The sequence below is a fragment of the Miscanthus floridulus genome, chromosome 1, assembly GCF_019320115.1.
Source record: "Miscanthus floridulus cultivar M001 chromosome 1, ASM1932011v1, whole genome shotgun sequence".
NCBI lineage: Eukaryota > Viridiplantae > Streptophyta > Magnoliopsida > Poales > Poaceae > Miscanthus > Miscanthus floridulus.
The window spans coordinates 146,126,489-146,139,044 of NC_089580.1; the positions used below are offsets into that span (position 1 = coordinate 146,126,489).

General features: G+C 49.3%; 2 protein-coding genes across 2 annotated transcripts; one reads left to right on the top strand and one right to left on the bottom strand.

Moving 5' to 3' along the window:
* The first annotated feature begins 3,628 nt into the window (after positions 1 to 3,628).
* On the top strand, positions 3,629 to 5,738 carry LOC136497082 (inactive beta-amylase 9-like). The gene is made up of 2 exons (XM_066492870.1): positions 3,629 to 4,493; positions 4,642 to 5,738. Exons 1-2 carry the CDS (start codon positions 3,756 to 3,758, stop codon positions 5,512 to 5,514), a joined length of 1,611 nt encoding a protein of 536 aa, XP_066348967.1. The 5' UTR covers positions 3,629 to 3,755; the 3' UTR covers positions 5,515 to 5,738.
* A 492-nt stretch (positions 5,739 to 6,230) lies between these two features.
* Positions 6,231 to 12,115, bottom strand: LOC136543259 (tubby-like F-box protein 6). Its single transcript, XM_066535756.1, has 7 exons — positions 11,617 to 12,115; positions 11,065 to 11,455; positions 8,801 to 8,888; positions 8,599 to 8,722; positions 8,032 to 8,211; positions 7,197 to 7,671; positions 6,231 to 6,618 (listed from the first exon to the last, which is right to left on the bottom strand). The coding sequence occupies exons 2-6, from the start codon at positions 11,401 to 11,403 to the stop codon at positions 7,203 to 7,205; spliced, it is 1,200 nt and encodes a 399-aa protein (XP_066391853.1). The 5' UTR covers positions 11,404 to 11,455; positions 11,617 to 12,115; the 3' UTR covers positions 6,231 to 6,618; positions 7,197 to 7,202.
* Between the last annotated feature and the right edge of the window lie 441 nt (positions 12,116 to 12,556).

Below are 12,556 nucleotides of genomic sequence, written 5' to 3' on the forward strand. Positions count from 1 at the left end.
CAGAAGAAAGGGTCTGGCACCTAAAACTTCTCTCTTCAACAGAGGATGCAAAAAAGAAACCCACTCACCAAACCCCGCCGAGCGCCGCCTGCGCCTCCCTGCATGTGACCTCCCCTGCCGATGGATCTCCAACCGGCGTTCCCTTCCCCTGCCGCTTGCTTCTCCATGGCCGGCTGCGGACGTGACCTCCCCTGCCCTGACGAGGGCTCCGGCGACGCGAGCTCCTCTCTCCTCTCTCCGATTCTCCATGGCCGGCCGTGGATGCGACCTCCCCTGCCCCGGCACGGGATCCGGCGGGGGCTCCGCCGCGGGCGTGTGGCCTTGCTTCGGTGGCGTGAGCTCCTCTCTCTGCGCCCCGATTCTCCATGGCTGGCCGTGGATGCGACCTCCCCTACCTCGACGCGGGATCTAGCGGCGGCCGCAGCCCCAACCCCGATGCGGATGTGGCCCTGTCGGCGGAAGTGGGTGAGAGCTCTAACCCGATGCGGGTTGCGATTGGGTCGAGGACAGAGACGACCGAAAGAGGACGCATATCTGGTTTTCCTCTCTCTTTTTACCTAAAATAGGTACTTCCTTTACATACTCGGTTGGAGGACGTTTTTTTACTGTGCAGTGCAGGCCGTAAAATGGATTTGGGTAGTGGTTTGCATTGCTCGTTGGAGACCGTCAGTCTCCTGCATAAGAGCCGACGGCCTCGCCTGACACAAATCAGAAGCCAACAGTGGAGAACGCGACGTGCAGATAAAGTGGCTGCTTAGGGGCAGAGAAATGTAGAAAGGCTGCTGCATGCATAGTCCTTTTGCTCTGCACACAACAGAGGACGGAATATTTTACAATTTAATTTTTTAAAAAGAAAATTTACGTTTGGCCTCTGACAGACTCAAACTTATCTTTGATCCTAGGGTTGATATCAGAACTCATGGCGCCGAGATAAAACGTCTCAGCGCTGTAGATCTTGACGTCGAGATTGAAGACCCGATAAAACATGACGCTGATGTGGCTCCATATGGCATAGCAGGGCGCCGTGAAGCAGGGCGCCGACCTCGGCTGTGCTGTAGCTGTCTGTCGCGCGCTGCTGACCTATGCCTACTGTATTGCTTTGCCTCGCATGCAAGCAACCATGTCTTTTGGACAGAGAGAGCGCGTGTTTTGGTGCCCAACTTCTAAAAAGTTGCTACAGTACCTGTTACATTGAATGTTTGCGGCCCGTGTATGAAGCATTAAATGTAGACGAAAAGAAAAATTAATTACACAGTTTGGTGGGAAATTGCGAGACGAACGTTTTAAGCCTAATTAGTCAATATTTGGACACTATTTGCCAAATAAAAACGAAGATGCTACAGTAGCCTTAAAATCCAAATTTCGCGAACTAAACAAGGCTAAGACGGAGAAAATGCATGTTGTACGCCGCTGTAGACAAGGATTTGGGGAGCAACCGAGCAACACGCAACCCCAGCTGCATGCATACTCATGTCCATCACCTGCTAGACACGCAACCCCATAGACCTGATTCCGTATGACGGCACGGCTCCATCAAATCAATCTGCACTTGTTAAACACTCTCACTTCAACCATTTGTCTTATTTAGCCCTTGTTTAGTTGGACCCTAAAATCCAAAAAGTTGCTACAGTACCTGTCACATCGAATGTTTGCGGCCCGTGCATGGAGCATTAAATGTAGACGAAAAGAAAAACTAATTGCACAGTTTGGTGAGAAATTGCGAGATGAACGTTTTAAGCCTAATTAGTCAATGTTGGGACACTATTTGCTAAATAAAAACGATGGTGCTACAGTAGCCCCAAAATCCAAATTTCGCGAACTAAACAAGGGCTTAATTTTTCTAAGACAAGCATCTAATATCCACACATATTTATAGTACTCCGTCAGTACCAAAATAGCTGTCAGTCTTTTGTTTCCGTGCCACAAATTTAACTCGATTTATAGACAATGTGTGTAATATTTATATCTTCAAATAAATTTGTTAAATAACTAGATTCAAAAATCTTTCCAAAGATATTACTTATGTGCCATAAATATTAATGTTTTTTAATATATATTTAGTCAAAGTTGTTTCTTGGCTACAGTTATTTTGAGACGGAGAGAGTACTCCCCAAGACAAGCATCTCATATCCACACATATCTCATGATAAATCTTTCTACTCTCCGAGACAAGCATCTCATATCCACACATATTTATATCTGAAAATTAGAAGTCTAATACGTATGTTCGGCTGCTTGGTTTTGCCCTAAATTTAGGGTAAAATTTAAGGCAAAACCAAGAAGCCGATCGGCTCCTGGCTCCCGTCTGCTCCTCGGCTGGACGTCAAACTACCTATCCCGGTTATGTGCCTGACCTGGCCATTCTTGTGCCGGGTGGTCGTCCAGCCATCCACAAGTAATGCTGGTTGGACAACAGGTCACAGGTGTCGTTGATGTCCAGGACGATGGCACCGGCACCGTCCGGCGTGGTCTCGGCGTCGTAGGCTTCCGGCCCGGCCGGCCACGATTCTCAACTCCTAGCTGTAAATTGGTAATCCCCAGTCCATGTATCATTGGTCCTTGGACGTAGCCAGCGAACTGCACCGTCACCGTGCGTCGTGCTCAAGGCCTCAAGCTACTAGGCGCTGTCTGACGCCAGCTGATGAGGCAGCCGATGGCTTGTTTGAATTGGATCACAGATTAACAGGTCGTCGGCTCGTCGCTTCCTCGTGGTCAGTGGAGCCCCCTCTCTTTACATCACTTTTTTCAGCAAGCAGTCGACAAATACTCATTTTAAGTTCATTTGAGAAGAGTATATGAGATGACAAAACTAAAATGTCACACTTTACAGGTTGGAGACGGTTTCTTGTTCATTTATAAAAGAAACGCGTCGACCACATCTTCGAACATGGATTCGTCGACCACATCTTCCAGCATGGATTCCCCAGATCGGTTGGTGCCGGATCGATATCCAATGCCCCGTTCGCTTACTGTTGGCTACGAGCAGGACGCAAAACCAGCCTCGCATGGCTCGGAGGCATGGCGCGGAAAGCCATCACCGTTGCATGCGAACCGCAGGAAGCCCGGAAAACGCATCCCGCCCCAAATCGGCGGCGAGGCGCGGTGAACCGTTGGCCACAAGAAACCGAGGGCGGATTCGGCGCCGCCCAGCCACACCCACACCACGTTCCAGTTCCACTCCGTACCCCAATCCGCTACCGGGCCTCGCCGGCGTCTGCGTGGCGCCACCGCGTTCCTACGTGCCACCCTTATCCACAAGTGTGTACCCGCTGGCCCCAGATGACGGAAACGCCCTCACACCGTCCCCCCACTCGCCGAGGACGAGTGTGAGAGTGTCGTATCCACCTGGGCCCACACGTCTTTTTCAAGCCCACTCCCACCCACCTCGTCGTCGGACGATTCAACCTGGGCGGCGCCGCAAGATCTGACGAGATAGAAGAGACAGGCCCCACCCGTCAGTGAATAGATAAAAGCTAGCGGCGCAGAAAAAACCCGGCGATAAACTTGAGCACCTGACCTCCCGCAATTATTTGCGGCGCGCCGGCCTCCTGCCACTGCCACGTGGCACCTGCCTACTGTCCCCTCGGTTCCCAGACCTCACCCATAAATACGCGCAAGCGAAAGATTAGGATGAAAAATCAGTACTACTACACTACGACGACCACCAAGCGAACCAACCAGAAAAGTGCAAAGCGCACGACCGGCGCGTCCCGACCAGCTGACGTGGTAGACACAGGACACTAGGACATCAGCCAATGGAGGCCGCGCTGATGCAGCCGGCGGCGGCGGCGACACCGGCGAGGTGGCGGTGCGTGGGGGACGCGTCGCTGGCAGGCCACGGCCAGCAGCGCCTAGCCGGCGTCGTCCGGCTCGGCGTGGCGCGGCGTGCGGCCAGCGGGGCTGTCCGGGCCAGCAGTAGCAGCAGCAGGCTGCTGGGCCCCGTGCGGGCGCTCGTCTCCGAGGAGCGGGGCGAGGATGCCACCGCCGGGGAGCGGGCGGCGGCGGGAGGCGAGGAAGAGGAGGAGGGCGCGGTGAGGCTGTTCGTGGGCCTCCCCGCGGACGCGGTGGTCTCCGACGGCAGCGGGGTGAGCCGCCCCAGGGCCGTCTCGGCGGCGCTGCGTGCGCTCAAGCTGCTCGGCGTCGACGGCGTGGAGCTGCCGGTGTCATGGGCCGTCGTGCAGCCCGGGTCCGGAGGATGGTTCGAGTGGGCCGGGTACCGCACCGTCGCCGCCATGGTCCGCGACGCCGGGCTCGATCTCCGCGTCTCGCTCCGCACCGACGGCGACGCGCTCCCCGAGTGGGTGGCCGACGCGGCGGACGCCGACCCCGACGTCCTCTTCACCGACCGGTCAGGGCACCGCCGCGTCGGGTGCCTGTCCTTCGCCGTCGACGAGCTCCCTGTGCTCGTCGGCAAGTCGCCGCTCCAGGCCTACGAGGCCTTCTTCCGCAGCTTCGCTGACGAGTTCGAGGACTTCTTGGGGTCAACCATTACGGTAAGACAAATCCAAGAGAAGAACACACTTAAATATTATCTTCTTTGTTTTCTTTTAATTTGAGAAAGTGAATCTTCTTTCTTAAGCTCATCAATTGTAAAAGAGAGGCTCTTCCTTGACTGCTTTTCTTGGTTCATTCATGGTATAGGATGTGACTGTGAGCCTGGGTCCTAACGGCGAGCTCCAGTACCCGTCATACCCGCCGGGGAACCAGGGCTCCCATGGCTACGCCGGCATCGGCGAGTTCCAGTGCTACGACAAGTACATGCTGGCCCGGCTGAAGCGCCACGCCGAGTCGTCGGGGCAGCCGCTGTGGGGCCTGTCAGGCCCACACGACGGGCCGCGGTACGACGAGTCGCCGGAGTCGTCCGGCTTCTTCAGGGAGCCGGGGGGCTCGTGGAAGTCCGCGTACGGGGAGTTCTTCCTGTCCTGGTACGCCGGGGAGCTCCTGGGGCACGGCGACCGCGTCCTGGCCGCGGCGTCCAGGGCGTTGGGCGGCAAGCCCGTGGTGCTGTCCGCCAAGGTGCCGCTCCTGCGCGGGCCGATCCCCGTCGACGCCACCGCGGGGCTCCACGGCGGGTACGGCCCGGTCGCCGAGATGTTCGCGCGGCACGGGTGCGCGGTGATCGCGTCCGGCGTGGAGGCACAGCCCGACGCCGCGGCGGTGGAGCGCCTGGCCCGGATCAAGGCCGCCTGCGCGGAGCACGGCGCGCGTCTCGCGGCGGAGAGCGCGCCTCTCGCCGCGGCGCGCGACGGCGCCGGCTCCGCGGCGGGCGGCGTGTGGCTGTCCGGCGGGCGCACCCGGCCGTGCCAGTTCACGTACCAGCGGATGGGCGCGGAGTTCTTCTCGCCGGCGCACTGGCCGCTGTTCGTGCGGTTCGTGCGCGCGCTGGAGTGCCCCGAGGAGGCCCATGAGGACGACCTGCCGGCCAGCGCTAACGGCGGCGAGCGGCTCACCGTGCCGTCCGCAGCCGCGGCCGCCCCGCAGGGCGAAGCCACGAAGGAGGTGCAGACCGTGTGAATGGCAAGGCATTTCTCGCGTATTCTTGATGTAAAGAGTAGGCTGGGCAGTAAATAAATTTGAGCTGCTGAGATGATAAGCTGATACTTTTAGTTTTATCAGTGGGTACTGGGTAGTGGGAACCAAGAGCGGGAGTGTATCACTATGCTAAATTGTACTAGGATTACTACGTACTGATCCATGGGTATATATTTTCTTCGTGATAATGATGTATTTATTGTTCTTGTTGTTGCGTTGAGAAAATAGTGTATCGTGGTGTTCCCTGAAGGATCACAAGATGAGATATTTTTGCTCCAATGATCATGGTTATGGCATATCATTTTGTCATGTTGGTGGCGCAACCTACCCTGTTCGATGATCGTTTCTATGGCTTATAAGCCGCACGATGCTGTTTTGTTATTAGAGAAAATAATGTATCATGGCTTATACCATCTGGTGCGGGTGCGTGGTGGACTGGTGGTGGCGTCCGCACGAAGAACATGGTTGACGTGCGTTGCGTATTGAAAGGTGGAAATTGTCCTCTAAACGCCTACGTTGAACAAAGGAAGTCATGATTTCCTTGTGGCTATATAACCTATCTAAATTAAATATTTTACTACTAGTTCATGTTTAAATATTACTCCAAAAAGTTTTGGAGAAAAAAAAAAACCCGTCGACCGAACGAGACGTTTTATCACAATGCCGCTTCAACAGTTCAAACCGTGGACGTTTTCAAGCCGTTAAGATTACGAATCTGCATGATGAACTTGTAGACAAAGATAGCCCTGTGCCCTTTTCACCATGAACCCAAACACAGACTAAACATTCAAACTCAAAAATTCGTACAGCGTAATTACGTCTGTATCACACTATCACTGGAAGCCTCTATTCTCACAAACTCATCAGTTCACCGATGGCCAGTGGCCACACAAGCAAAAGCCATTTTTCCACACAACAGACTTTGAAATTCAGAGGAAAAAATAAACTTGGCGGCGGAACAAGCAGGGACCAACTAGCTGTAGCTATTCACACCGCAGCTCATAATCATTTTGTATGACTTCTTCTGGTGGTATGGTAGTTTCCAGCCCTCCTGCTCCAGCATCAGGCTATCATGTTGTCCAGCTTCTGCAGATATACGAGGCCAAAAGCATCGTTAGAACTAAAGGTGGAGAGGGCAAATGTTTGCTTGCCCAAGCAAATCTGCAACTATTTTTCTGTCTCAAAGTTCAAACAGGAAAAGAAGGGAATTATTAGCTGTGAATGTGTTTAGCCTAATAGGATGCTCAGAAATGGTAACTGTGGAGAGCATCATCCTTAACATTGGAAATTGCATGTTCAATAGAATTTTATTGATGACTCAACAGATGTATAATGGAGATCATTAGAGGGACAAATGCAATGGTATGTATCTACTTTTGAATCTAAAAGCATCTACAGAAAACATCAATAGTAATATAAGATATGCGCAGACCCAATCACTAGCGTTTGGTCAAGGTTTACTATCACCATCGTAATGGCCAGAGAGTTCTGCAGCTGAGACCACTTTGAAGAGTGGCAGCTGCTAACAGCTTCCATAGCACATACCAATGGCTAGTGAGTAAGAACACTGAGAAAGAAAACTAGACATTCCATATGAATTAAGAAAAGGACGATGATGAGCCTTAATAATATAAGCAAGGGGTATAGAGAAGGAGAAAAAGCACCTTGCCTCATTCGCAGGCTATTTTTGTATCAAAACTGCTCAGACAAATTGCAAAAGCTTGAAATGCCGATATTGGATAACGGTAGTCCATGGTGAACAAGTCTTTTCCAATCTTTCCAAATTGGAGAATGACCTTGACATTCTCTTGGTTCCCTGGTCCATTGTCATCAGAAGCCACCAACTGAAAGTTTTTAACCGACGCAACAGTGACCCGCCCACGGAAATTCAGGCACCAACACTGCAGTTGTTCATGCCACCTAGGAGACTTGTTCTTCAGCACCAACCTATCTTTCTTCTGACTGGATGATTGCGCTGTTGAACTTTCTATCCGAGCTGATTTAGATCTGAAGAATGGAATTGATGGGAAAGAGTCAAGGCTGCTAAGTAGAAATTCAGTTTGTGTAGGAGCTTTCCCTCCTTCCTCAACAGCCGATGCAGGGATGGAATCCATAACACAGTTCATCCTTCTTGGACCTCTGCAACAAGCAAGCAACAGGACAGTTAGTCATGTTGTCAACTCATGTCCATATCTAGATTTTCCATGTAGCCCTAATCATCTAAAAATTTCGCTTATCAAAGGAGGCAATATGGGTATTAATTAGTTCTCTAACCATGAAAATGCATACTAAAATCTAAACAGCTTCTTCAACTGTTACACATGAACAGTTTAACAGGTGAGGCCATTGACCTACTGCATTTGCAATTATCACCACCAAATTCTTTGCACCCAAGATTCACATATAAAGAGCTTATTCCTAGTAAAGGGTAGGGAAATATGTTTACCAAAACAAAAGTCCAGATTTAATTTGTCATAGCAAGACAGTCAATGACCATACCTGGAGCCCAGTACATTCAGCTCGTAAGAAATATGTGAAACCGGATAATTCCCAGCTGGAACTCTAGAGGAGACTTGGTTCAAACCAACCACACGTGCAGAGCGACTCTTTGAGACCACAGCTCCATCATATGGTGGATGAGCATCATAGACAGTGAACTTTGTTCCAAGGAAGTTTGATCTGTTCAAAAGGGAGTTTGTTAGTAGACCTTTTAGCTATACCTTGCTCCATGAAAACAATTCAAGCAACTAATATAGAGGACGTGTAGTAGCAAGAAAGATGGACGTCTTTAATATTTTTCGCAAGCACAAAATCATTGACAGCAAAGTGTGCATTATTTGGCATAATGTTTAAGAACAGTTGAAGATAGGGATTTGCGCAAGGCAAAAGAAAAAAAAAATAGTTTTCATATATTCTACAGACTGAAATGTGACAAAAGAAAAAAAAAATAATGCTGTTGACAGTTGACACTTTAACTGAAACAACCTGTAGGCTATGTGTATTATATTAAATGCTAGCAAAAATAATAGCTTAAACGTATTCTGACATCATATCTCAAAAGCTGACCTTAGCTTGCCAATATAGGTGCTGCTTCCCTTCGACATATCAACCTTATCAAGAGAAATTAGGTAGTCTGTGCACGTGGGCTTACGACACTTGCGTGCAGCAAGTAGGAACTTCACATCATATGCTGCAAGAGAATTATTCCAAACTTAGTAAATATAATCCATACTATGTGGGTGTAGTTCTAGTAGATAAAAAAGCATACCTTCTGTCAATCCAATATACAGATAATATGTCTGAGTAGTTCGATTCCTCCTGATGAAACATTTAAGAGTGCCATCCCTTGGGCCAGGCTGAAAGTCATGTAGATAACAGTACAAGTACTATTAAGTCACAATAATGTTTCTTCAAACTTTAATTATAAGCAAAGTGTAAGACTGTCATTTGTGTAGCCATCCAACCAGGGGCCCCCTGTTATGGGGCGTCAGTTAGGAACCCAAATCTAAGGCCCTGTTTAGATCAAAAAAAATTTGGATTTTGGCTACTGTAGCACTTTCGTTTGTATTTGGCAATTAGTGTCTAATTAGGTTCAAAAGTTTCGTCTCGCGATTTCTCACCCAACTGTGCAATTAGTTTTTTTTTTCGTCTATATTTAGTACTCCATGCATGTGCCGCAAGATTCGATGTGACGGGTACTGCGCAAAATTTTTTGGAATCTAAACAGGCCCTAAACCAATCCTCCTGACTAGATGGTATGAACCTGTTGACACCCAAAAGTGACCCTAGTTCATTTGTGGATAACCGTTGCCAGGAAGATAACCGTTATATAGAAAGAAGAGTATTCCTTAACTCCTAAGGGAGTCACAATCTAATCTCATCCAATCCTATCTTTAGTCGGTCCAAACCTAATCCCCTAACTGACGGCCCACAACACTCCCCTAAAAAGTCTACATTTTTCGGCCCAGTTTTGATCACGGGTAGAACGTAGGAAAAATGGAGGAATGAAGTTCCTATAGTTTTTGTCACTGTATCAGTGTTTGGAACAAAGGAACCAGCATGAGACTTTCCTCCGAAACGGCAAGGAAACCTGTACTTTTGGAGGAAACAAAAAATGCACTCTCAGCTAATGGAAATTTTCCCTGCAGCGCTCGCGTCCGTGGTTGCATGCTGAAGCACCAATCAGTTCATATAGGATAAGGTGGATGAAATACGTCCATGGACCGGGATCCCACATGCAAGACAGCATTAGGATAAAACAGGTATAATCAGATCATGTAATGTATTATATTAGTACCAACATCTTCTTTTATTCACCTTATTCCTAAATTTTTGTTTTATAGGTTCCTACATTCCAAACGCCTTCTCTAGTTCCTTTCCTGAGTTTTCGATTCCTCTATTTTGCTACTGCATTCCTATCCTTTCCTGCGTTTTTCTCCATTCCTTTGTTCCAAACTGTTGGAGTTGTTCCAAATTCACTCCAGGATATAGGCCGGGCTTCTGACGGAGCGAAGCGGAGGCCCGTCGCCGGAGGCTTGGGCCGGAGCGTAGCGGAGTCTGAAGCCGGCCCCATCAGGTCTCGCCCCCGTGCTCGGGGGGTGCGGGGGGCGGAGCCCCCGCGGTACGGTACGGTATATACACCCTTGCTAGGGTTTCGTGGAGACTTGATTCTCTTGTAAGCCGCCATAGGCGTGTAACCCAAAACTCTTGAGATAGTGAGATTGTTGCTGGCTGGTGCCCGTGGTTTTTCCCCTTCACATCGGAGGGGTTTTCCACGTTAAATCGTGTGTCTCCTCTGTGGCTTGATTCTTTACTTCATATTCCTATACGTCATTCATAACACAAACAGGCCCTTGTTTTGGGGAGTACTGTGCCCCCCGCCCCCCCCCAACCCCACCCCACAAAAAAAATTAGCATTTCTAGCGCCGCCTCTGCATCCAACATTAGGAGCTTCTCAGTGTCAGATGTTTCAAAACCACCCATAATATGATCACTGAGGCTTCCTGTGAAACAGATTGCCCTTTCCTTAAGAGTACAGTATACAGGCATCCAAAAACGTAAGCAATGATTGAACAAAGGCATGATGGAGCACTCATGAAGAACAAGTGATGATTCCACGAAGGCAGGATGGATCATTCATGAACTCAAGCGATGATTCAACAAAGGCATGATGTTTCCTTAACCGTTTCACCAAACTAATAATCATACAATTGCTGAATGGACCGCCCTAACTTCCTAAGCAGTACTCCCTCTGTCACCAATTAACTGTCGCCGTTGGTTTTCATGCCGAAAGTTTGACTCGATTTGTAGAAAATACATGGAACATTTGTATCTCCAAATAAATTTATTAAAAAAAAGTAGATTCAAATATCTATCTAATGATATTAATTCTGTATCATTAATATTAATATTTTTATATATATTTAGTCAAAGTTGTTTCTCGGAAAGCGGGACGGGAGGGAGTAAGCATCATCAAGAATCAAGATGGTAATAGAACAATTTGTACAACGAGGATGGCCGAAGAGCACAGACCTGCTTAAGCGAGATGGGGAACGTGAGCTTCCCTGACACCTCCGGGACGCGCACGGCCTCCTTCATGATGCCCCTCCAGGTCCGGCAGACGCCGGCGCATGACACCACGTCCTTGCGCGCTGGCCACCAGCTCTCCGACGCCTCGATCCTCACCAGCACCTCCCGCAGGAGCTCGGGGGGCAGCTGCGACCAGCAGCTCTGGTCCATCGCCTCCGACGGCCCCGCGGCCGCCGCCCGCGACGCGTTCCCGGCGGAGCGGTGAGACCGGGACCGCAGGCTGTGCCGCGAGATGCTCCCGAACTCGTCCCTCATGTCCTGAATCAGGCTCCTGAACGACATGTTTCTCCAGCACTGTCCTCCTCACCAAATCAGCTCCAGCCTCCAGGGATGTCTGTGGACACACCAAGAATCTCCAGCGTCAGCTCACGCCACCAAATCTCAAATCTATGAGCAACAATAATGGCAAATATAGTCACATACATGTCGTCAACATTCAGAATAAATCACTAGAAAAGAAAGTGGGGGTGAACCATGTACAGAGGAGGAACCAACCTTAGTTATGGTCGCCCATCCAGGAATCCTTCTATTTAACGCAACAAGGCACGGAATTGACCTGGAGCTAGGCCCAATTCCTCGCCTTGGCGCCTGCAACAAGCAAGAATCACGGGGCACCAGAATCCAGCTCGATAAAATACTGCCTGGAGCAAGAGGCACCCAAATTCAACTCGCCCAAGAAAGCGCTTGCAGCAAGAAAACACAGACCACCCTTCCCTCCTCTCCAATTGGCCTAAAAAAGGCACCGACCGAAATGAAATGACCCGCGAATAACCGGTGAAGAGATTCTTGGTCTGTGGAGAAGAGAGGAGGAAGCAAGAAAGAATTTCAATAAAAAAGGAACAGAAAGGAGTCACCTTTCGCAGATTGGAATGGGGGAGTAGGTACCTTGAATTTTTTTAGGTGGTGGTAGCATAGGAACAGGTGGGGAAATGGCAAGCTGCCATGGATGGAGAAATGGAATTGGGGTAGCTGATGGGATGAGCACGAGAGGGCCTCCCCTCTTTTCTGCGGGGGAATACCATTAAAAATAAAAATCGCAATGGCACGTGTATGATTTTCAGCGTCACGCCTCTAACTTTTTTTTACACACTTCATATAACTATCGTCAGTGGCAGCCGTAAAAAATCAAAAATACCTTAAGTCTAAATATGTCATTAATTTTTTTTAGCATCTTAACGACTTTAAATGAAAAAATTCAAAACTAAAAAGTTGTAGATTTCGTTGAGATCTATAATTTTCATATAAAAATTATTTTTATTTAATTTTGTAAAAAAATATAATTTGATTTAACGGCACACAGGAAATTCCCTCGCTGGCTGCCTTTGTCTGGGGCGTTCGGCGGCTGAAAATGATGGGTGGGCATCCATGTACTACCCACCGACCCATCCATTCTAGGCCGGTCCCACGTTTCATTCACATGATCACATCCAATGAT

Excerpts from the sequence above, each read along its gene's own strand:
- LOC136497082 (XM_066492870.1), top strand. The coding sequence starts at position 3,756 with ATGGAGGCCGCGCTGATGCAGCCGGCGGCGGCGGCGACACCGGCGAGG. Across the intron at positions 4,494-4,641 it reads TCTTGGGGTCAACCATTACG|GATGTGACTGTGAGCCTGGG; the intron begins GTAAGACAAATC and ends TTCATGGTATAG.
- LOC136543259 (XM_066535756.1), bottom strand. The coding sequence starts at position 11,403 with ATGTCGTTCAGGAGCCTGATTCAGGACATGAGGGACGAGTTCGGGAGC. Across the intron at positions 8,723-8,800 it reads GTATATTGGATTGACAGAAG|CATATGATGTGAAGTTCCTA; the intron begins GTATGCTTTTTT and ends ATTCTCTTGCAG. Across the intron at positions 8,212-8,598 it reads ACCTATATTGGCAAGCTAAG|ATCAAACTTCCTTGGAACAA; the intron begins GTCAGCTTTTGA and ends CCTTTTGAACAG.